Source organism: Gopherus flavomarginatus, chromosome 9 (assembly GCF_025201925.1).
Source record: "Gopherus flavomarginatus isolate rGopFla2 chromosome 9, rGopFla2.mat.asm, whole genome shotgun sequence".
NCBI classification, from domain to species: Eukaryota; Metazoa; Chordata; order Testudines; family Testudinidae; genus Gopherus; species Gopherus flavomarginatus.
The window spans coordinates 80,709,464-80,731,189 of NC_066625.1; the positions used below are offsets into that span (position 1 = coordinate 80,709,464).

General features: G+C 49.0%; 2 protein-coding genes across 11 annotated transcripts in view; one reads left to right on the plus strand and one right to left on the minus strand.

Annotated features, from left to right (window-relative positions):
- The window catches only part of CHD2 (chromodomain helicase DNA binding protein 2), an 88,425-nt gene extending 72,365 nt beyond the window's left edge, over window positions 1-16,060 (plus strand). For 9 of the 10 annotated variants that reach the window (XM_050967381.1, XM_050967385.1, XM_050967382.1 and 6 more), the window contains 10 exons: window positions 42-192; window positions 1,439-1,561; window positions 2,398-2,526; window positions 3,246-3,386; window positions 4,864-4,998; window positions 8,330-8,508; window positions 9,647-9,746; window positions 10,833-11,049; window positions 11,948-12,197; window positions 13,311-16,060. In XM_050967381.1, the coding sequence (XP_050823338.1) occupies window positions 42-192; window positions 1,439-1,561; window positions 2,398-2,526; window positions 3,246-3,386; window positions 4,864-4,998; window positions 8,330-8,508; window positions 9,647-9,746; window positions 10,833-11,049; window positions 11,948-12,197; window positions 13,311-13,644 (1,759 nt within the window). In that variant the 3' untranslated portion in view covers window positions 13,645-16,060. The remainder of the gene's footprint in view (window positions 1-41; window positions 193-1,438; window positions 1,562-2,397; window positions 2,527-3,245; window positions 3,387-4,863; window positions 4,999-8,329; window positions 8,509-9,646; window positions 9,747-10,832; window positions 11,050-11,947; window positions 12,198-13,310) is intronic. The other variant, XM_050967384.1, reaches the window with a different exon arrangement.
- Window positions 1-21,726, minus strand: part of LOC127058035 (F-actin-capping protein subunit alpha-2-like) — a 348,126-nt gene that overhangs the window by 217,375 nt on the left and 109,025 nt on the right. The window lies entirely within an intron of this gene.

A 21,726-nucleotide genomic window follows, 5' to 3' on the forward strand; every position in this document is an offset into this window, starting at 1 on the left:
GGAGCCCCTCACCACCCCTCTTGTGTTTGAAATGCCTTTAGGTACTGCCTGACCTGCCGCGTCAAAGCTGCTCATTTTGATGTAGACTGGGGAGTGGAGGACGATTCTCGTTTATTGCTGGGAATTTATGAACACGGCTATGGAAACTGGGAGCTAATTAAAACGGACCCAGAACTGAAGTTAACTGATAAGGTAGGTCTTCATGTATTGCTCACTTCAGTTCCAGGGCTCTGGGAGAACATGTTTGCTTCCTCAAAAACTGGTGTTTATATTGGTACACACTTAAAACAATAACAACAAGAAGGAAAGCAATAACCATGGCCTCTGTGGAATGCTGCATTCCCAATGTATTGATGCTGATTGTGTTAGGTTTCCCCCATGGTTAATACTGAGCTCAGACAGTGTCACTGCTGACAACCCAGATGTTGTTAGCAAAAATTAGGTCGTGTCCTGGCATGAATGAGCACCCTCAGGTGTGATGCTCAGAACAGCATTTTAAAACTGAAACCGTCGTGGGAATCTCTTCCTTACAGTGGTGGTACAGGGGAGCCCCACTAATTCTCCCTCTGCTAACGCACTGCGCTGATGATTCTTACCCTGAAGACAGCAGCTTCACCTCGCTTCGCAGCACAAATGCCCTGGCTGAGTCATTGCTGTATATAAATTACAGTCAGACCAGTTAGTTGTTTAAAGAAAACAGTGATTGTGGAGCTCCATTTTTATCTGTTTATAAAGACACAAACCAGTGAAATCAACTTTACAGAAATAGCTTTTTTCTCAAGTAACGAATGATTCTTACCAGACTGTGCTCACACGTGTCCTGTCACTTCACTATCAGAATGGGGCAGGAGTGGCTCTAGGCATTTTGCCGCCCCAAGCACGGCAGGCAGACTGCCTTCGGCGGCTTGCCTGTGAGAGGTCCCCAGTCCCACGGATTTGGCGGCACGCCTGCGGGAGGTCCGCCGAAGCTGCGGGAGCAGTGGACCCTCCGCAGGCAAGCTGCTGAAGGTAACCTGCCTGCTGCCCTTGCGGTGACTGGCAGAGCGCCCCCAGTGGCTTGCCGCACCAAGCACGCGCTTGGCATGCTGGTGCCTGGAGCCGCCTCTGGCATGGGGGCGCACCCTCCCCCCACACTCAAATTGGTAGAGTTCCGCATGCTGCCTTATGAAAGGAGGAGACTTTTAAGGGAGTTCTTTGGCCTAGATCCTCGTGTGGATTTAGGCACCTGACTCCCATTGAAATTAATGAGAGTTAGCCTCCTAAATATCTTTGAGGATCTGGGACTTTGTGCCTGGGAGAGCAGGGTAAGGCAGTTCCCCTGAGACGCTGAGGTTTGCTCACTCCCTTGCTGGATGCTAGGGGAGGAGATTGTTACTAGTGCTTGTCTGCTCACTTCAAGGCTTGATATTTGCATGTGGGTGTTTTGTTTTTATCAAAGATCCTACCTGTTGAGATAGATAAGAAGCCTCAGGGAAAGCAGCTCCAGACCCGCGTCGATTATCTGCTGAAATTGCTGAAGAAAGAACTGGAGAAGAAGGAAACTGTGAAAGATGGGGAAGAGGTGAGTGAGGGGATGGCTTAGTGCCCCTAGGGGGGACATTGGACACTGCTTAGAAGGAAACTACCTCCTGCATTTCTAGATCGTGAAATACTCTGTTTGAACGGACTGTGATTGTGTTGTACTCTGATCCCTTCATCCCATTGAACCTAGAGCTGGTGGGGCTTGGCTCTCAGATCCTAGGGCCAGGCTAACTTGGCAGATCTGTCACTTAGAAAAGGGCATCTTTTTACCTGTAAGCTGTGTGTGCTTGATGTGTGAGACACTGCGCATCATACATAGGATTCCATGATTCTCATTTTACCAAGTCACTTGTCAGAAGCAGAAGTGAACTCTAAATAGAGATGTGCCCAGATTTTATGAAAAATTATGGCTTACGATAGGGTTGGATGCTGAATGCCCCAACTAGCAAGGAGCGTTGGAGCTGTGGAGATAGATAGAGAATGTACCGAGAATAAAGCTCTTTTTATCCCAGCCTTCTTCCTCCTGGATACTGCAATGTGGGTGTCACATTAAATACCCTCTGGCAGCAGGCACCAGCTCTCCTTCATTTGCCCCGTCACCAGGCTGCTTGGTGCCAGCAATTCACTCGTACTAATTTTCTGTGTGTTCAGAATAGTCCTTTGAGCCTTCAAACCTCAGATGGATTTCCTCTTGCTAGCCAAAATAGGACCCTCTGATGGAGGTTGTAATTCTAGTTAGTGGCTCATTGTCATTTCCCATGGCCCATTGGATCTTCTAGTGCTCCAAATGGACTCCTACTGCCTAGAGGAAGAGAGATGGTGTTTCTGTTTCAGGAAGTGGTTTTCGAGCCCTAACTGGTTTCTCTTCTTCCCCAGACCAAACTGAAGAAGAGGAAACCACGCGTGAAGAAAGAGAACAAAGCTCCCAAAGTCAAAGATGAGCATGGAAATGACATGTCCTCTCCTCGGCACTCAGACAATCAGTCAGAAGAGGGTGAAGTCAAGGTGTGTTGACCCAGGTGGATGGGGTTTTTACAAAGCTGCTTGAACTGTGATGGTGCTTTAGAAACTACACTTGAAAAGCACCTGTTGCAACTTCACCAAACAACCACTAGGGGAACTGCAGAGTATTAAACTGAAATAGGGGCCTGGCAGCTCTGCACTGGAAACATGTTGAGTTGCTTGGGAACATAGAAGGTGGTGAGGCCTTCTCCACCCATCTCATTAAGCCAATGCTCAGAGCATTGTGGATGGGCCCCAAAAGGGCCACTTTCAGCCTTTGTTGGCTTGGAGACCGTCCTCAGAAAACCTGCTACTGGCAAAACCAGAGTTTACCAAGATAATTCTGATCTTGGAAAAACCCTCTCTTTGGGTTGCTCTGCACATAATTTAAAGGTTTCTTAATGCTTCTGATCAGTATCTACCTTGAAGAGCTGAGCCTCCTGACTAGCTAAATTAAATTAGGGAGTGTTATATGTAGCTGCAGTTTACTAGTAGGCTGCAGAATGATGCTGGTTTGACGGAATAACCTTAGAGGCAGGGTTTGTGGGGGTTGAGCAGATTACTGCTTTGGACTTGCTTAGGTTAATCGGAGCTAGGAAAAGTTTGAATGAGCAGCAAGATTCAGGTGCTCTTGCAGGATGTAGGTTTATAGAGTAAAATGTGTCTGAGGTGAGGGGCTCTGACTTTGTGAACCATGTTTGAGCCTGTGATTAATTTCCTAGGAGGATGGCTTGGAAAAGAGCCCAGTGAAAAAGAAACAGAAGAAGAAAGAGAACAAAGAGAACAAGGAAAAACAGTCATCCACAAAGAAAGAAAAGGAAGGCGATAAAGAGAAAAAGAAAACAAAGGATAAGAAAGAGAAGGTACCAGGAATATCTTACATGTAACCTTTAGAAACATGTTACAGGCTGGAGATCACATTCAAGATTTCAGATTTGAATCCTGCACATACCAATACCTGTCAAGGAGAAACAGTTTGAGAGGGCAGTGAAGTCCCTCCAGGGAATATTCACAAAGATGGACACAGTATGAGATTTGACATTCCTAAAGACCCCATGGGAAAGAATGCTAGGGCATCATTTACTAGTGAGTATTGGGGAGGGCTCTTAGCCTCCAGAACTTCTTGGAGTGAGGGTTTACCCTGAATAAGAGGGAAAAGTGCAGTGAAGAATGGAAAAGGTCACCTATTCTGTGGGTTGGGAACTAAGTATAAAGTGTGAAAAGGAGTGAGCTATTTTCACACTGACTTGAAAAGACAGCTATCCCCAAACAGAAGAGTATCCCAGAATGGCTGGCATCAAGAAAAGGAGAGAAAAGATTTTGGAGCTTATTGTTCAAAGGGTGTAAGGCTTTAATTAGTCTTGGTGTTGGCAGGCTGTGTCTGAATTGCTCTGGACTTCAAATCCGTCCGTATTAATCCGACCTACACAGGGGCCATGAAATATCATCTTGGCTGTTCCCATGTTGGGAAGGATTGATTCTGTCAGCACAGGGGTCAGGCTATGCGGGAAACGTAACTTAGTTGCCCCTTGGACATTGGGCCACTGCTGCTATGGGCTGGATTCAGACTAGGCATAGGTGAAAGGCTTCATAGTAATGACTTGGGGTACCTGAGGTCTATACCAAATGCTAGTATATTATGACACTGCAGTCCTAAGTCAAAGCTGAGACTTTATTTCAAATCTAGGGGAAGTCCCCTTCCAAGTGAAATGCAGCATGGCCTTCAGCTGTTAATAGGAATAAGGGAGAAATGATCGTTTCTGAGGCTGAAGCTCAGGATCAGTTGCTTTGAGACTTCGGTTCTGTTGACAGCTCTTGCACCAATTTCCTGGGCAAGCTTGGACAGCTCAACATGTTCACTAGCAGTCAGTGATTTGGGGTGCCCAGCTGAAGAGCTGTTGGGCTTGATTTCCAGAGGCTCTGAGCATGTGCAGTTCCCATTGACTTGTAGTGGAATTTCAGGCCCTTCTAAATATCAGGCCATGGGTGGGGGGTCTGCCCTTCCCAGAGGATACGCACCCACTGTGTGACCCTAATTCTCCAGTGCAGTCCCTCACAGGCGGGTTTAGCCTCTCCCTGTGTACAGACCCCAAATCACTGGTGCCACTTCTGAAAACGTTGGCCCAGGTGTGTCTGTGCTCCAGTTTCATCTCACGGGTATGATGTGACTTTCATTCATTCCTGACTCTAAAGCACTTGAAGATTTTTGGGAGGAAAATGCTGCAGAGGGGCATGCCATTTATTAATTGCCAGTGGTGGTCGTCACAGAGGATTTCACAGTGGGCCATGCAGAATCCCCAGGTTCAGCTCACTGTCAAAGGGCTGTTTGTTCTTTTCAAGGCCAAAGGTAGCGAGACCAAGTCTGGAAGCAAAGGGAAGCGATCTCAAGGTCCTGTCCACATTACAGCAGGGAGTGAGCCCATCCCCATTGGAGAAGATGAGGATGATGACCTGGACCAGGAAACGTTCAGCATAGTGAGTATCTTCTTCTGGAGACAAGGGCACAACAGTGGGAGCTCTGGGGTTTCCTGGCACACTAACACCATTGTAAGTTATGAATATCTGCGGCTTCGTTTGCCTAAGTGCCCTAACTTGGACCCCCCCTGCTAAGCAAGCAGCCCTTGGGGATTCTATAGACTCAGTACACTCCAGTCCTGGAAGGAAAGGTTCACATTGCTTAAGAGTGATCCCCTGCAGCTAATTTGAGAGCACTATGGATAAGTGGCAAAAGGAGTCCCAGTCAGGACTTCTCCTTGTCTGAAAGGATGGTGGCTCTGAAGTGGGACCTCAAATGGGAGAAACATCAAGGCCTCCTTAGAGAGCACAGTATTAAAAGCAGGTTTGGAATATCTCCTCTCTGGATTCTGTGCCACTTAGTTGCACTGGTAATGCATGCTCTCATTTCATCTCTCTGTTGGGAACACGACAGAAGTGGGCATAGCAGAGGAAGTACAACACCCTAATTCACTGTAGCACCTTCTTGTTTCAAACTAAAGCTTTCCGTTCCCACAGCTGCCTTGACTGTCATAGCCAAACGTTGTGACCCTGTAGCAGTGTGTGGCAGACTCTTTCCCTCAGCAACCAAGGGCTTAACAGGTTATTCCTGGGCTGGAAGAATATTGAGGCCACCTTAGAGTAACTTTTTTGTATGTCCTGTAGATCCACATTTGCTCACTGAGTTGTAGTAAGTTCCACTGTAAGTGCTTCCAAGCTGTGTAAATGAAAACTCAGCAATGTGCTGCCGGTGCAGACTGGTGAGCATGGCTGCAAACACAACACTTAGGTCTTGGCTACACTTGAGAGTTACAGCGCTGGTGGTGGCTTTACAGTGCTGTAACTCACTCCCCGTCCACACTGGCAAGGCACATACAGCACTGTATCTCCCTGGCTACAGTGCTGCATGTACTCCACCTCGAGAGAGGAATAAAGAGAACAGTGCGGGGTGCTAGTGTAAACAGTGATTAATCTTACTACATTGTAACTGACCTCCGGAAGCTTCCCGTAATGCTTTTAAGTAAAGATAACTCTCTTTGTTTTGTTGTGATGCCTCTGTTTGTTTTGTTGTGAACTCGGGTGCTCCCGGAGCTGGTTATCTAAAAAACAAACACAGCTCCTGTTTGCTGTGAATTAGCAGAGACAGGCAGGGGGATCCCTTTGGAATGTCCACAGCTAGTGTTTGCTTGAGGAGAGAAGCAGCACAGCGGGCGGAGGGGGTCCATTTCGGAGCAGCTGCTTATCTGGTCTGTGAGGGAAAAAAACAAAGAGGGCTATTTGCATTTAGTGTCAGAGAGGGGTGGAGGAAGGGGGTCGGAACTTGCAAGGCAGAGAGCTGACACAGTGTCGGCTCCAAAAATCCACTCTCTCTCTTCCCCCCCCCCCCCCACGCTCCCTGTCACTCCACCCCACCCTCCTCTTTTGGAAAAGCACGTTGCAGCCACTTGAACGCTGGGATAGCTGCCCGCAGTGCACCACTCCCAGCACCGCTGGAAATGCAGCGCTTTCCCTACATAGCTGTATGAAGACAGGTTCAACTCCCAGCGCTGTACAGCTGCAAGTGTAGCCATACCCTTAATATAGTCTCTTATGCTGGACTCTCCTCTGCCTGGCTTGTATATTTGAAGGGGGTGCTATCAACTGGAAAGCCAATCAGTTTTTTAAAACAAGTAAAAAGAACAGGAGTCCTTGTGGCACGTTAGAGACTAACAAATTTATTTAAGCATAAACTTTCGTGGGCTACAGCCGACTTCTTCGGATGCATAGAATGGAATGTACAGTAAGGAGATATGTGTTCATACAGAACATGAAAAGGGGGAAGTAGTTTCAGATACTGTATTTACTCTTGAGGCCCCTTGCTAATTTTTTTTTTCCAGTCCCTTTTTATTTAAAAAATAAAAACAGAACATTTCTTGGTTGTTTCTCCGAAAGACTCACACAAACAATGGGAAAGTGACTGAAATGTACTGACTGAAAAGTACTCCTGAGGGCATTCTGCACCCAGTAATTACAAATCCTGCCCCAAAGAATTAACAATTCTGTGTACAATATTTCAAAATTCTGTAAATTTTATTTGTCAAATAAATGTGGAGGCTCCAGCATAGCATTGGGGAGCACAGGCCGCTGGCTGCACAGAGGAGATCACTGTGCATCTTTCTTCCCCCCCCCCCCCCCAGCACTTGGACTCAGCGGTGAGATTGCACCCAACCCTGACATAGTGCAAGGACTGAGCCTGCCCCAGAAAAACCCAGGGCCCTGCCCCTCCGTGCCAGGTGCACCAGGTGTGGGCAGGTAGGATCAGCATGGCAGGATCCAAGTGTGGAGGGATCCAGGTGTGGGTTGAGAGGGTTCTGTGTGGGACAATCTGGGCACGGGATGCACAGGGGCTTGTTGAGGGGTTCTGGGTGCAAAGGTAATGGGACTCTGCAGGGGGGTCCAGGTGAAGGTGGTTTGGGCTCAGCAGGGTGTGGGGTGGGTCTGGATGTGAGGGGATAGAGCTCAGTTGGAGGGCTCAGTGGGGAGTCCAGATGCTGGGGGAGTGGGGCTCAGTGGGGTGGGGGTCCAGGAGCAGCTGGTTGGGGCTTGGTGGGGTGGGATCCGGGTGCAGATGGTTCATTGGGGTTGTCCTCTGCCCCACAGTGATGTACCTCTCTGCCAGCTGCCCGGGGCACCTGAAACATACTGCTAGGTTGGGTTGTATGATGGCTCTTGTGGCTTCCCTTTGCTTCCCTGTCAGAAAGTCATTTTCCTGCAGGGAAACAAAGAAACATGCAGAGAACATACATTCTGCACTTGAGCAGTGGTGCAGATTTCCCCTGGGAGTGAAAAATGAGAGGGTGAAACTGGCTATAGGCAAAGTGCTGTTACGTACACAAATGATGGTTTCCTCTAATTTCTTTCACTTTTGTTAACAGCAGTAGTTAAAAAAAGCTTTTTCTGTCAGTGTGATTTTTGATAGTGAACCTATGTATTCTATCTCCAGTGCATAAATAGTAACGTCCCTTGATTACACATCTAGACCTCAGGATATCAGACTGAGTGCATGCTCAATACTTGCAGAGCAGATTGTGCGTTTCCAGAAGGAGGAGGGGTGGGTGGATGATGAGGACAGGCTCTCATTGCTTTATGCTGCATGTCTTTCGAAATCTGCTGTTTGCATGAGGGACATCTTATTTTAAAACTAAATAAAGGATGACAAACAGCTGGTATTAGTGAATTTTCCCTGCCAGTGATTGGTTGAGAGAAGGTCAACAGAGAGGGTAGAACCCAGGCATGAAATTAATGAATTTTTGCTCTGTGTTGCTCACCCAAGTGCAAAGAGAGGATGAGGCCAGTGAAAAAGGCACTGAAGCAACTGGACAAGCCAGATAAGGGACTGACAGTGCAAGAACAACTGGAGCATACTCGCAACTGCCTCCTGAAAATTGGAGATCGCATCTCAGAGTGCCTTAAAGCCTACTCTGACCAGGAGCACATCAAGCTGTGGAGAAGGTAACAGACCATTTTGTTTTTCTTTGGCTAGTTTGTGAATATTTAAGTGAATTTAGTGCTTATGGAAGGTGCTGGATTTTACAGCCCAGAAGTCAGATTCCAATGTTCCCCTCCCAGTGTTTCCAAGACCCTCTTGAAAGCTGACCGGGGCATGGTATGTGTGTCAGGAACCATGGCCCATTCTGTCCTGGACCTCTTGGAGACTAGGGCTTCGTCTACATTAAGAAGTGTCACCAGCTTAAAATAAATCAATTTAAAAATAAGTTGCGCCAAGCTGGTGCACACTCTGTGCAGACACCTGTGCCTATCAGTTGGAGAGGTGCTGATATCAATGTAGCTTAAGTTACTTCCCTTACACTTCTGCGAAACTGAAACAAGCTCTTTTGAAACTGAAATGTGAATGTCCGCACACAGACTGATGCAAGTTGATGCCTAGGATGCCCCTTTATTAGGAACTAGAGGGTGGCTGCTAACTCCTGTTATCTAGGCCACTGATTAGCCTTAGGATGGGATCTGAAGTACAGTAGAGTTGTGCTGATGCAAGAGAGCCAAAAAGGAGATGGTGAAGCTGAGTGAAGCCTGCTTTTCCTGTCCCAGATGAGTGAAATAGACAAAGTAAAGAAACAGCATTTGTGATGAAATGGATATTGGATTTTAGGTCTTTGCCTGGTAACTGTCAGAGATTGAGTTAGAGTCCAGCAGCAAGGCGCTTTCTCTTTGAAAATATTTTTGTTTTTATCATCTTAACAGTTTCCCTTGCAAGATGGAAGGGATTCTCTCTCCACTTTCCATGAGAGTGTTTTTATAATTCCCATTGCTTGTTATACAGGCTCGTGCTCTGAGCAGAGGATAGGCCCAAGATTATAAAGGCCGGAGGAGTGTTTTACAAAGAGATGGTTTTGTAGCTAAGGCACTGGACTGGGACTCTGGTGTCCTGGGTTCATTTCTCAGATTTGCCATAGACTCCCTGTGTAATCCTCGGCAAATCATTTCATCTCTCTGTACTCGCATGCCATCTGCCAGATGAAGGGAATAATTGCTAATCCTTAGCTCAGTGGTTTTTTGCAAATTGTACAAATGAGGAAGACAAGTTAAACTGCTGTTTAGTAATTAATAGAAAAACTTAATGTCCCTTCAGGAACCTGTGGATATTTGTGTCCAAGTTCACAGAATTTGATGCTAGAAAATTGCACAAACTCTACAAAATGGCTCACAAAAAAAGATCCCAGGAAGAGGAGGTAAGATCTGAAACGTGCTCCCTTGGTGAGGAAGAGTCTGTATAGAACAGGGAGTTCTCGCATCTCTTCCCTGGCCTTAGCTAGTATTTGTGATGCTGTTGTAGTTGCCAGGGCCGGCTCGAGCCATTTCGCTGCCCCAAGCACGGTGGCACGCCATAGGGGGCACTCTACCGCTCGCTGGTCCCGCGGCTCCAGTGGACCTCCTGCAGGCGTGCCTGCGGATGCTCTACCGGAGCCGCCTGCCGCCCTCCCGGCAACCGGCAGAGCGCCCCCCGCGGCATGCCACCCCAGGCACGCGCTTGGCGCCCTGGGGCCTGGAGCCGGCCCTGGCAGTTGCAGCCACATAACCACACAGTCCTACTGGTACCATGGCTTATGGTGACTGATGCACTATAAATCTTTGGGTCAAAATTCAAGGGCTGTTGTCTCCTGAGAATTGTGTTTGTGAAGCTGCGTCATGGGCTCGGCAGCGGGTGTATTTATATTCTTTTAGATTGGTTGCTTTTTTAAATGTCAGTGCTTTCTAGCTCTGGTAGGATTGTGCAGAGTTCTTATGCCCCTGATTGGCTTTCTCTACAACTCTTTGCTTTGTTTATCTCCACCATCGCTCCTTATTTGTCTGTTTTATAAACTGCACAGTGCTAGTCATTTGATACCCTTTTAACACGTGGAAGCTCCTCTCTCCTTTCATCCAGTCATTATTGTTGCCTCCCTCTGGACTGTTCCTGTTGGTGTGGCACATTGGGTTGTCTCCAGCTCAAGAGTAGGAATCGGGGATGATGCTGTCCGTCAGGTTTAAAACGTGTTGGCAGCGGTGTGTGTGGTGGAAACTTGCACATCTCCCTTACACAGGTCTGGCTCAAGTGCTATTGATTTCTTACTCTCTTGAGCACAAAAGTAATTCAGAGCACAATCCCCAGTGAAGATGCAGGTCTCCAGTCAGCAGGGAATCCCCCTGCTCTAAATGAATCTAGAGTGCAACAGACAGGGTTTCACAACCTGCCCGAGGCACTCTGGAGAATTGAAGGGGGGAAGCATCTTCTCTTTTTCATTCCATTGTACTGGAAGTGTCTCCCTTGTCCTCAGCAGGAGCAGAAGAAGAAGGAGGACATGGCTGGCAGCAAAAGGCTGTTCCGCCCAGAGCCTTCTGGCTCCAGCCGGGATTCCCTCATGTCTCAGTCTCACCTGCCTCCCAACCCTCATTCTCAGAAACTCCACCTGCCCCCCTCACACCCTCAGCAGATGCACGGGCACCAGCGGGACAACTACAGCCACCCTAACAAGAGGCACTTCAGTAACGCAGGTGGGTCCTTCGCGAGAGAGTCGGAGGATGAGGCTAGCAGGTCCCCTGTCCATCCCAAGCCAAGGCCTGATTGTTCCCTGCAGTACATCCTCCGGGGCTTTTGTTCAGTCAAGTTTAAAGTTCTGGGGTTCCCGAGGGAGACGAGGAGAGAGAAAGAGAGAACAGACCACACGCAACAGATGGAGTTAAAGCAGCGGTTCCCAAACTTGTTCCGCTGCTTGAGCAGGGAAAGCCCCTGTTGGGCCAGGTCGGTTTGTTTACCTGCTGGGTCCGCAGGTCCGGCCAGTCACTGCTCCCAGTGGCCGCGGTTTGCTGCTCCAGGCCGGTGGGAGCTACTGAAAGCAGCGTGGGCCGAGGCATGTACTGGCTGCCGCTTCCAGCAGCTCCCATTGGCCTGGAGCAGTGAACCGCGGCCAGTGGGAGCCGCGATTGGCCGGACCTGCGGATGCGGCAGGTAAACAAACCGGCCTGGGCCGCCAGGGGCTTTCCGCGCACAAGTGGCAGAACAAGTTTGGGAAGCATGACTGAAAGGTGCTCAGAGGCTATAGTGATGAGGACAGGATGTAGAACAGAATTAGGGTATTTCCCCCTGATATTCAGCATACAATTTGCTTTTGTTAATTTCTTCCTTTTACCACAAACCCTTTAAGATTCCTCTTTAAATCGGTATTCATTGCCATCAATGACTTGTTATATTATAAACATCCTGTCTCTAACCTCAGAAGGGACTTTATAGAACCCACAAAGCTGCTGTCTGGAGGCTTGAATAAGACAGACAAAAACCATTGCCTGGAATTACCACCTATTATCGTGTGCAAGCGACCTGTGTCATGGTCTGTCCAGGGTAGGGTAGGTGATGGTGAGACCCACGCTCAGGCCTGTGTTTTCCTCCCTGCAGATCGAGGAGACTGGCAGAGAGATCGGAAATTTAACTATGGTGGCAACAGCAACCAGGTCTGGGGTGGAGAACGGCATCACCAGTACGAGCAGCACTGGTACAAGGATCACCACTACGGGGACCGTCGGTCTCGCGGCGACCCCCACCGAAGCTCCGGGAACTACCGACCAAATAACCTCTCCCGCAAGAGGCCGTATGAACAGTACAACAGTGACCGAGACCACAGGGGACACAGAGATTATTATGACAGGTAACTGTGAAAGCGGACTATCACAAACTGACTGCATGGAGTCGGCAACCATTCACCCAGCCACTGTACAGACACTTCCTGCTTGCCACAAGGGGGAGCCCCGGAGCTCAGTGGAATGGAGGCAGGTGGTGCTGTTGGCATTTGCATTCTGGATTCAGATCGAACACAGACTTAGGGCTGGTCTGCGGGGGGCGAGAGGCATCGATCTAAGATATGCAACTTCAGCTACGTCAATAGCGTAGCTGAAGTCGAAGTATCTTAGATCAATTTAGCTCCCGTCCTCACAGCGCAGGATCGACGTTCGCGGTTCCCCCTGTCGACTCCGCTACCACCGTTTGCGCTGGTGGAGTTCTGGAATCGACAGGAGCGCTTTCGGGGAGCGATATATCGCGTCTAGTTGAGACGCGCTATATCGATCCCCGAGAAATCGATAGCTACCCGCCGATACGGCGGGTAGTCTAGACATACCTTTAGTCACCTAATTGGGGTCTTGTTTTCTTTTCTTCCTCTCTGAAGTTGGCATCATTGCGGGGTTCTCGTTTCTGCCTTGCCCTCCGATTACCTTAGACATGAGCTCTAGCCTGCTTTTTTCCACCAGTAAGCTGTAGACTCCAAGCATGACATTCCAGTCTTGGGTCTCCGCTTGTATGTTTCCGATCAGGAGCTGCCAACCCATGTGTGTTACAAGCTCACTGGGAAGGTATTTAGGTGACTTTGCTTTTCTTCCCTCTCTCCCCTTGTCTTTGATCATTCCTGTTCTATCCAATTCTCTTCTGGCATTACCCTGTAAATCCCTTTTCCCCGACCCTGCTGCTAGTTCTTCTGTCCCCTACGGGCAGACACACACAGTTAGCGTTCTCCCAGGAATGCTCTTAAAGGCTTCAAGTCTCTCTACTACTTAGATTCCTGGCCTTCCTAGGCAAAGGACACCTAGTCTTGTTTGTTTGCAGAGTGCTGTCCACACTTACAGGACTGAGTAAATAATCACCAGCAGCATTATTCAGGAGTGGAATTTGGACCTTTCCTTGGATATTTCAGGATGGGGAGTGGGAGGCTGCATAAGTGTCTGCTCTTGAGCTGATATTGTTTTGTGTGTTTGTTTTTTACATCTAGACACCACCATGATTCCAAGCGGCGAAGATCTGATGAGTTCAGGCCCCAGAACTACCACCAGCAGGAATTCAGAAGAATGTCTGATCACAGGCCACCCATGGGATACCACGGCCCGGGACCTTCAGACCATTACAGGTCCTTCCATACAGACAAATCAGGGGATTACAAACAGCCGCTTCCCCCTCCTCATTCCCAGCTCTCGGACCCTCGCTCACCCCCATCTCAAAAATCCCCTCATGAGTCCAAGTCACCCCTGGATCACAGGTCACCCCTGGACAGGTCGTTAGAACAGAAAAACAATCCAGATTATAACTGGAATGTTCGAAAAACATAAAGCGACTGGGATTGGAGGTAGAGAGCTCATCTGAAATACTTGGTCTGATGCAACAGTGGCTGCTTTTCCAACCCAGTAATCGGAGATTGAACATGCTGCTATCGTCTTGCTGGGTGAAGAAGGATTTGGGGGAGTGGGCAGGGTCTCTCCCCATCTGTTAGTTCTGGTCTGGATTCCTTTTTCATATCCCCCTTCTCCGGTCTGGCATTGGAACTGGATCCATTGCCCACAGGGGGGAACAGGTGTCAGTCTGTGCTTTAGTTTTGTTTTTCATTGAAGGCTGCATCCGACAGACTCTTGTGAATATTTCACAGCTGCAGAGCTTTCCCCAGAACCAAGAACGTGGACCGATGCTGCTTAAGACTTTGTAGAAGGCTTTGTATGCCCAATCTGATGTGACGTTACGTGACACATGCTGCTGTGGGGTGGGCATAACCCAGTCAGGCTGGGGTGTGTGTGTAACCAGTGGGGGGGTGGGATGCATTTGGAATGGACAGGAGGGCGCTCTAAGAGTAAATAACTGACCTTGTTCTTATCATGGTCCTCCGAGAGGAAGGGGGAACTTGGGGCCTCTCCAGAGTGACTCAGTAAGGTAGGAGTGGGAATCCATCACTTCCCTGCCCACATGGCCATTTCTCATGTCTTTATCCATTTCAAGAGACTGGCTCTGCTTTGTGCACTTCATGGTGGAGGCCCTCAATATACGGGGAAGGGACAGAGTCCCTGAGCAGAGCCTTAATTCCCCCTTCAAACCAGTGAGACGGGAAATGGCAGTTACAGTATTTCCCAGTGGAAGGGGCTCAGGAATCCGCAACACAAACCCTCTTGACCCATTTCTCGCTGCTGCTAGTAAGGATGTTCCCTATGTAGAACATATTGGCTGGAAGCTGAATGGTTTGTGGTGGAGGAATGGCTCGGGGGGTCAGAGATCCTGGCTTCTGTACCCCTGTGCTGCTCACCTGCTCTGACCCTGGGGCAAATCACTTCTCTGCACTTCAGTTTGCCCAACTGGAGAATGGTGATCCCAGTGTTTACTCCTCCTTGTAGCACTTTTTGAAATCTAAGGGTCAGAAGCTGTATGCTGGGCTTGGCGAGGGCACCATGCCGAGTTAAATGTGAATACAGTTGGCTGGAGTTTTCCATGCAGAGCTCTATCTTTGCACAAAGCAGTGAGCTGGCCACCTTCCTGCCAACGTTCCAGTGATCTGCGCTAACTCTCTGAGCAGTGGAAAGTAGCCATATTGAATGAACTTCTGTATCTTTAAATTGGGAACTTGCATAAGTGCTCCAAACTTAGATTTCTGCTGAGCAAATCCTAAATTCTCAGTGTTTAAAATCCTCATAGCAGGGCCCCCTCCCCATTCAGAAGATGTATAACAAGCCCAAGAAGGGTAAGGGGAGTAGAATGGTTTGCAGCCAAATGAATAGGCTTCACTGCAAACATTCACCAAAGTGTTAGGATCACGGTGCAGTGTGGAAGGCTAATGTCCAGCTGGGAGGGATTTGCCAGAACACTTGTAGTAAGTCAGGAGTAGCCAAAGTACAGCCGGCTGGCCACATATAGAGCAGGAGGAGTTCCTGCCTTCAGCTCCATCTTTAATATGGAGTCAAGGCCCCAGGAGACAGACTGCAGGTCACTAATGCCAGGCTCTGCCTTGAGGCGAGCAGCCAGGCCATTCAGATTAAATTGGCACATTTGGGGCTGGGACCTGTAGTCTGTGGGAACTGCAGCTGTGTTCTGAAGACAAGGCTAGTGGCAAACTACTCAATTTAATGCGAAGGGTGCAGACCTTGGGTTCCTGAAAAGGTGGCAAGGTTACCCTCATCTGGGCAAAATCAGAACACTCTTCTCTTTAAAGGCCTGAGGTGAGGTGGGTTTTTAATTCCCTGCCTGTCTTTTACTGGCAGGTTATCTTGACCAGAATGGCCTGAGGGAAGAATTTCCCCACGGGGCTCGTAGAGGTGAACAGCTGTATACATCCAAACCAGCCGAGGCGCTTTCCCAAAGCGAGGGAGCTGACTTCCTGCTGCGTCTCTCTGGATGAATGTAGGTCACAATTATTGTTTGAGACCCTGGGGCAGGTGCTTATGACAAAGGCCCTGCCTGCTTGGAGACAAGGCCGTAAAGGCAGGTCTCGGTTGAGGCAAAGGTGTTAACTCTGCCATTGGCAGGTTGGAAGGTACACGCAAATCAACACTAATAACACCCAAGCTTCCTGTCTGCTTGGTGCTGACGGAATGAAGTCCCTGAAATCTGTTACGATCATTGTGTGCTTGATCCATTCTGAGCCCATTGGTTTAATGAGGGTATCTCTGTCCCACGAGATCATTCAAAAGCAACCATGGTTTGCTGCAAATGGGAACAACAGTGTGATTCGGGTCATGGTGACAGATGCACAACCTGTGTACAAAAGCTTATATAAATTTAACCCCTTCAGTGCCGAGGGACTTGCAGAGCATGACCTTTGTAAAAGGTCTGGCTGTATAGCCCAGTGGGGTTGTATGTCCTGTCAGTGGCACCCAGAGGTATCTCAGAACTAAGCCTAAGGAGGACTTAGGAGACTGCTGAAATGTGGCTGGTTGGTGGCAGGGGAAATGCTGTGCTTCCCATTCTTTGAGCTTTCCACAAAACTAAACAGAAGCAAAATGGCTTTGCTTGCTACAAGGGAACCAATACTGGCAGCCTCCTCGCTGCACTGATGCCTCTTCCAGGGCACGCCAAGAATTTCTTTGCAATAGAAGGAAGGGAGGGAGACTAGCTCTCATGTCTTTTCCCCCCTTCGCAGTGGAGGGCACAGATCATGTCTGTCCCGGCATGTTTTCACTGAGCTGTGATGGCAGATGGATGTTGTCATGTGGGTCCTTTCTTTTCAGATAGAGGTGTTGGCTTATAATGTGAATACTAAATTCACCTCCTCGCCAGGAGGAGCGAAGAGAGATTTACGTTGTTTTTCGTTCACATTCATGAAATCCTAACAAAATGTTACGTGCCATAAAGTTGTAGCAAAAGGCAGTACTGGCCAGACCAGTGTTAAGGTTGGTGCAAAACAACCAAAAGCCCAATGAGAGGGGTTTGCTGCATCTGAATCGAGGGGCTTGGCCCTCAGGGGTTCCGATCAGTATGATGAAAAGTATTTTGGTTTCCTTCTTGAAACAGAAGGAAACAAAAAATGCACATGCGAAAGCTTTGTCCACATCCTTTTGAGAGTAGCACTTGGAAGTCATGTAGGCCTGATGCTAAAGGAAGTATTGTTTTGAGTCTTGTCATGGTGGGTGGATCTTAACTGGTTTTGGTTTTACAGAAGCTGGAAATATCAAATCTGAGGGAAATAATCCCTTCCCACAGGCGCGCACCCTCTGTCCCAGAATAAGGGACCACAAAATCAACCATTGGAAATAGGCAGTTGAATGACAATGCGAGTGGGGGAGGACAGCCCCACAGCCATAAATTTCAGTGTGGTGGTCATGTCAACATGCGGTTCAGCTGCTCCTAATAAGCCAGCCAGTGAATTGCTCTAGTCTCACTGAAGGGAAAAGTTGCAACTTCTTGGTTTGGTTTCGGTTTATTTAAGCTGTTCTCAGAGTGACATCACAAACCCTACTGGAAACTGTGTAAAAATTGAGTCACTTATGAATTCTCACCAGAAAACAAGTCCCACAGATCAAAACCTGCTGTCCACAGGTGGTGGTGGTGCAGTGCCCAGCTGAGTGGGTACTTTACAGCTCTTTACATGAACTATTTAAGTGATCCACAAAAAAAGTACTAGTCTACTTTCATCCATTCCCCCCACCTTCCCCTGAGCAAAGGGGGAGAAGGACTCTTACTGTAAAATTGTGGACTTTTAAACCTGTTGATTAAAACAGTAATTAATATTAATTTATATTTGTGAAAAAAATGCCACTGTCCTAGTGATTTCTGATGTAAATATGTTGTTTATATAGTATGTATGAAATTTTCCTACACTGTAAAACTGCTGTACTTTTGATTCTTGTATATTAAAAAGTGTTACTGAGATTTTCAGAACTTCGCCGGCTTGTATGTGGTGTGTGCAGTTCAGTCGCTTGCTAGAATACGGCATGTCTCTAAACAACTGTGTTAGCTCCATCCGTAGCGTGCCTGTCTCCCGTTCTCGGTGAAATTTACACCCATGCAAGTGGCCAGTGCTTAGGGCTGGGATTGTCAAGTGAGCTTCATGGATGTTACGTGCTCAAATCCCAGTTAAATTCAGTGGGGTTTGAGCATCTTCCTCTAGGCTATGTCCAGGCTAAGAAAAATGTGCATTTTTTTAACATTTAAAAAACCTATTGTAGCCTCTCTGGTATCTTACACTGCCCTTATCACCACGATATCTTAGGCCCAGATCCTCAAAGGTATTTAGGAGCCTAAATGCCTTCGGGGTTCTGGGGCTGAGAAGTGCATACTGGCCTGGACAGAGTGAATTTCACCCTGCCCGTACTAGAGAGACTGTCTGAAAATAATTTCCAGCTGTGCCTGGGAGCAGGGCCGGCTTTAGCAAGTGCGGGGCCTGATTCGAATACCCGGCGGCAGTCCGGGTCTGCGGTGGCACTTCGGCAGATTGTCCTTCACTTGCTCTGAGTCTTCTGTGTCACTGAAGGACCTGCCGCCGAATTGCCACCGAAGACCCGGGCTGCCACTGGGTGAGTAAAAATTAAAAAGTTAGGTGCTCTTCTTTAGGGTGTTTCCCCCCGGCTCCCCATCAAGATGACCAACTATTGATAGGAAATGGCTCGAGAGCTCCCCCTGCTGTGCCATTCATCAACAGCATTCATGATCTCGTGATCATGGCTGGTGCTGTGATACATAAGCATCAAACCAAAGCTCTGTTTAAACAAAAAGTAACTATAGAGTTCCAGTGGGAGGAGGGGGGACAAAATGGGCAGGGGTGTGTGCGTGTGTAGAGACAGACTGAGATTTCTTGTATTGCAGTGGGAGAGGTAGTAACTTTAAAAGAAAACAATGTCAAGGAAGTGGTATGTTAACAACTGCACGTTTATTTTAAATGAGGGTGTAAAGAAGGGTGATTTAAAATGATCTGCCCGAGGTTTCAACATTCCATCTTGGGTTAAGTGAGCAGATTGTCACCGGCTTACAGCAAGAGTAATTATTATTTATTAATTGCATTGTGGTAGATCCTGGGAGCCCTCATCATGGACCAGGACCTGATTATGCTAAGCACTGTAAGAACACAGAACGAAAAGGTGGGCCCTGCTCCAACAACTTTAAGCAAGGATGTTGCATAAGCCCAAAGCAACATCTAAGGTGACCAAAAATATATTGCAGTGTTGCTATCTTATTGTGTGTCTCACTGTATTTGGTTGGGTTTTTTTTTTCAAGCCCCAGCTCCTGGATTCATGTGATTGTGAGAATCTTGGCTTGGATTAAAAAAAAAGTCTCTTGCCCTAGCGGTTGTGGAGAAGAACTTAAAATTTGACCCAAATTCAACTTCATGGCTCAAAAACCAAAAGACAGACAAACCCACAATGTATACTTTTTTTAAATCAAGACTTTCAAGCCAACCTCTGATTTGAGGCCCATCTTATGATTTTGATTATTCTTACTACTTTTCATAAAGAAACAAAAAGAGAAATGATTTACAGCTTGAATGTCATCAAATACTGCACAATTCACAGGCTAGCCAAATTGAGCAATTACACAACTTTACCACTTGTCAAAGCTGCAAGAGCAGGCAATACAAAATCAGACATTATTACACAGACAGACATGTTAGGGTTGGGGTAATAATAAAAAGACATACACAAGTGGCAAAAAAGGGAAGGAGGGGACTGGAGGGGGGATGGAAAAAGTGGTCCAGAGCAGTGTTTCCCAAACTTGGGACACTGCTTGTGTAGGGAAAGCCCTGCGGCTGCTGGAAGCAGTGGCCAGTATGTCCCACGGCCCACACTGCTTCCAGCAGCCCTCATTGGCCTGGAGCGGCGAACTGTGGCCAGTGGGAGCTGCGATCGGCCGGACTTACGGATGCGGCAGGTAAACCGGCTCAGCCCGCCAGGGGCTTTACCTACACAAGTGACGTCCCAAGTTTCGGAGACACTGCCCTAAAGGGTAGTCCTTCAAGGTTGCTCTTCATTTCGGTGTCTTGTTCCTCTCTCTTCCTCTCCTTGCTCTTGTCTCTGCCATCTGGTTCCCCCTTGCAATGCTCCTTTGTAAGCTGGTCCTCGTTCCTCCAACCTGTTGCTGCTGTGCTTCCTGGGACAAGCGGCCCAGACACTGTGGTCTTCCCCCTCTTCTTCCCTGCACATACCACTCAGCTGCCTCATTTCTCTTCTGCTAGTGGCTGGCTACTGTGTTCCTGCTGATGGCGCTTCTCCCGGACAGCTATTCCTGTTTCCTCTCTACCATATATAGTAGAAGCTCCTTGCTTTTCCAGACATCCATGCTGTCTACAGTGAACAGCCTGGGCACCTAGCCACAAGGGCCAGCATCAAGCAAGGCCAGAGAGAGATCTGAGGAACAGCTTGAGGAGCAGTGCCCTGGCGAACTGGGTTACATCTGTTTGTACACGCTTAACTATGAAGGGCTAAGTACAATTCAGTCATTTGTGCAGAAGCCAAAAAGTGGAGACAGGCTGGGGAAAGATCAAAGAAGGGCCACACCTGATCACGGGGGGGCAGCTGGCCAGCAGCAGAGGCTGAACAACACTACACTGTGCAGCTGTTTATAGGGTCATCTGACAACCTGGTGGTCATTATACAGCTGATGGGAGGAAAAGCAGACCATGATCTTATTGTCTGGAAGTGACAATGAGGGTCCCATTGAGCTGGAGAGAACTTGCAGTGTTCTTCTTCGAGTGATTGCTCACATCCATTCCAGTTAGGTGTGCGCGCCGCGCGTGCACGTTCGTCGGAAACTTTTTACCCTAGCAACTCCAGTGGGCCGGCAGGTCGCCCCCTGGAGTGGCGCCGCCATGGCGCTCGATATATACCCTTGCCGGCCCACCCGCTCCTCAGTTCCTTCTTACCGCCGTGTCGGTCGTTGGAACTGTGGAGCGCGGCATAGCTGTCCTCCACGTCCCTAGCTCTCCTTGTTAACTATTGTTATTGTTACAGTTGTTAGTAGATCGTTAAGTGTAGTTAGTTAAGTAATTAGGTGTAAATAGTATTGTAGATAGTTGTTCGCCGGGGGCTGTAGCCCTTCCCGGCACCCGGCACCGGGCTCATGCCTGGTTCGCCGGGCTTTAAGCAGTGTGCGGCCTGTAAGAAGCCTATGCCTACCAGCGACCCCCACGACGCGTGTCTGAAGTGCCTGGGGGAATCGCACAGGTCGGACAAGTGCCGCATCTGCAAGGCTTTTAAGCCCAGGACAAAGAAGGAGAGAGACCAAAGACTCAGGACTCTCCTCATGGAGGCGGCACTTGACCCGGCAGCTTCACAGGCCGTGATCTCGGCGCCGGCACCGGATCGCACCGGCACCGGGAAGACTCTCCGGCACCAACCTTCTCCGGCACCGGGTGCAGAGGCGAGACCGTCAGCGTCTGCTACTCCAGCCAGGCAGACCCGATTGGAGCGCCCGGCATCGACATCGGCCGCGGCGCCACCGGCACCGTCGACTCTGGGCCCGGTGGGTCCGTCGAGTCCGGTGCCGCCAAGCTCCCCCATAAGATCTGGGGTTGAGCTATTGGTCCCATCCACGCCGGAGACCTTCGCCTCGGCACGGGACCTTATCGCCCTAACTGAGTCTACTCAGCTGCCACCCCCGGTACCTCCGGTGCAGGTCGCATCTAGAGGCAAGCCCATGATGTCGGCACCATCTCGGGACTCGCGCTCGCGATCCAGGTCCCGACGCCACGGGCGATCAAGATCCCACCGCCGCTCGCAGTCCCGGCACCGCTCCCCTCGGCGGTACCGGTTGCACTCGCGGCACCGATCGACCTCCAGACGGTCGCGGTCTGACTCCAGCCGCCGATACCGGCACCGTGACTCCAGGAGCCAGTCCCGCCGTCAATCACCGCGCCGGTCGACCTCCCGGCACCTAGCTGGTGGCAGGTCCCGGTCCCGGTTGACCTCCCGGCACCGCGTCGGTGGCAGGTCCCGGTCCCGATCCCG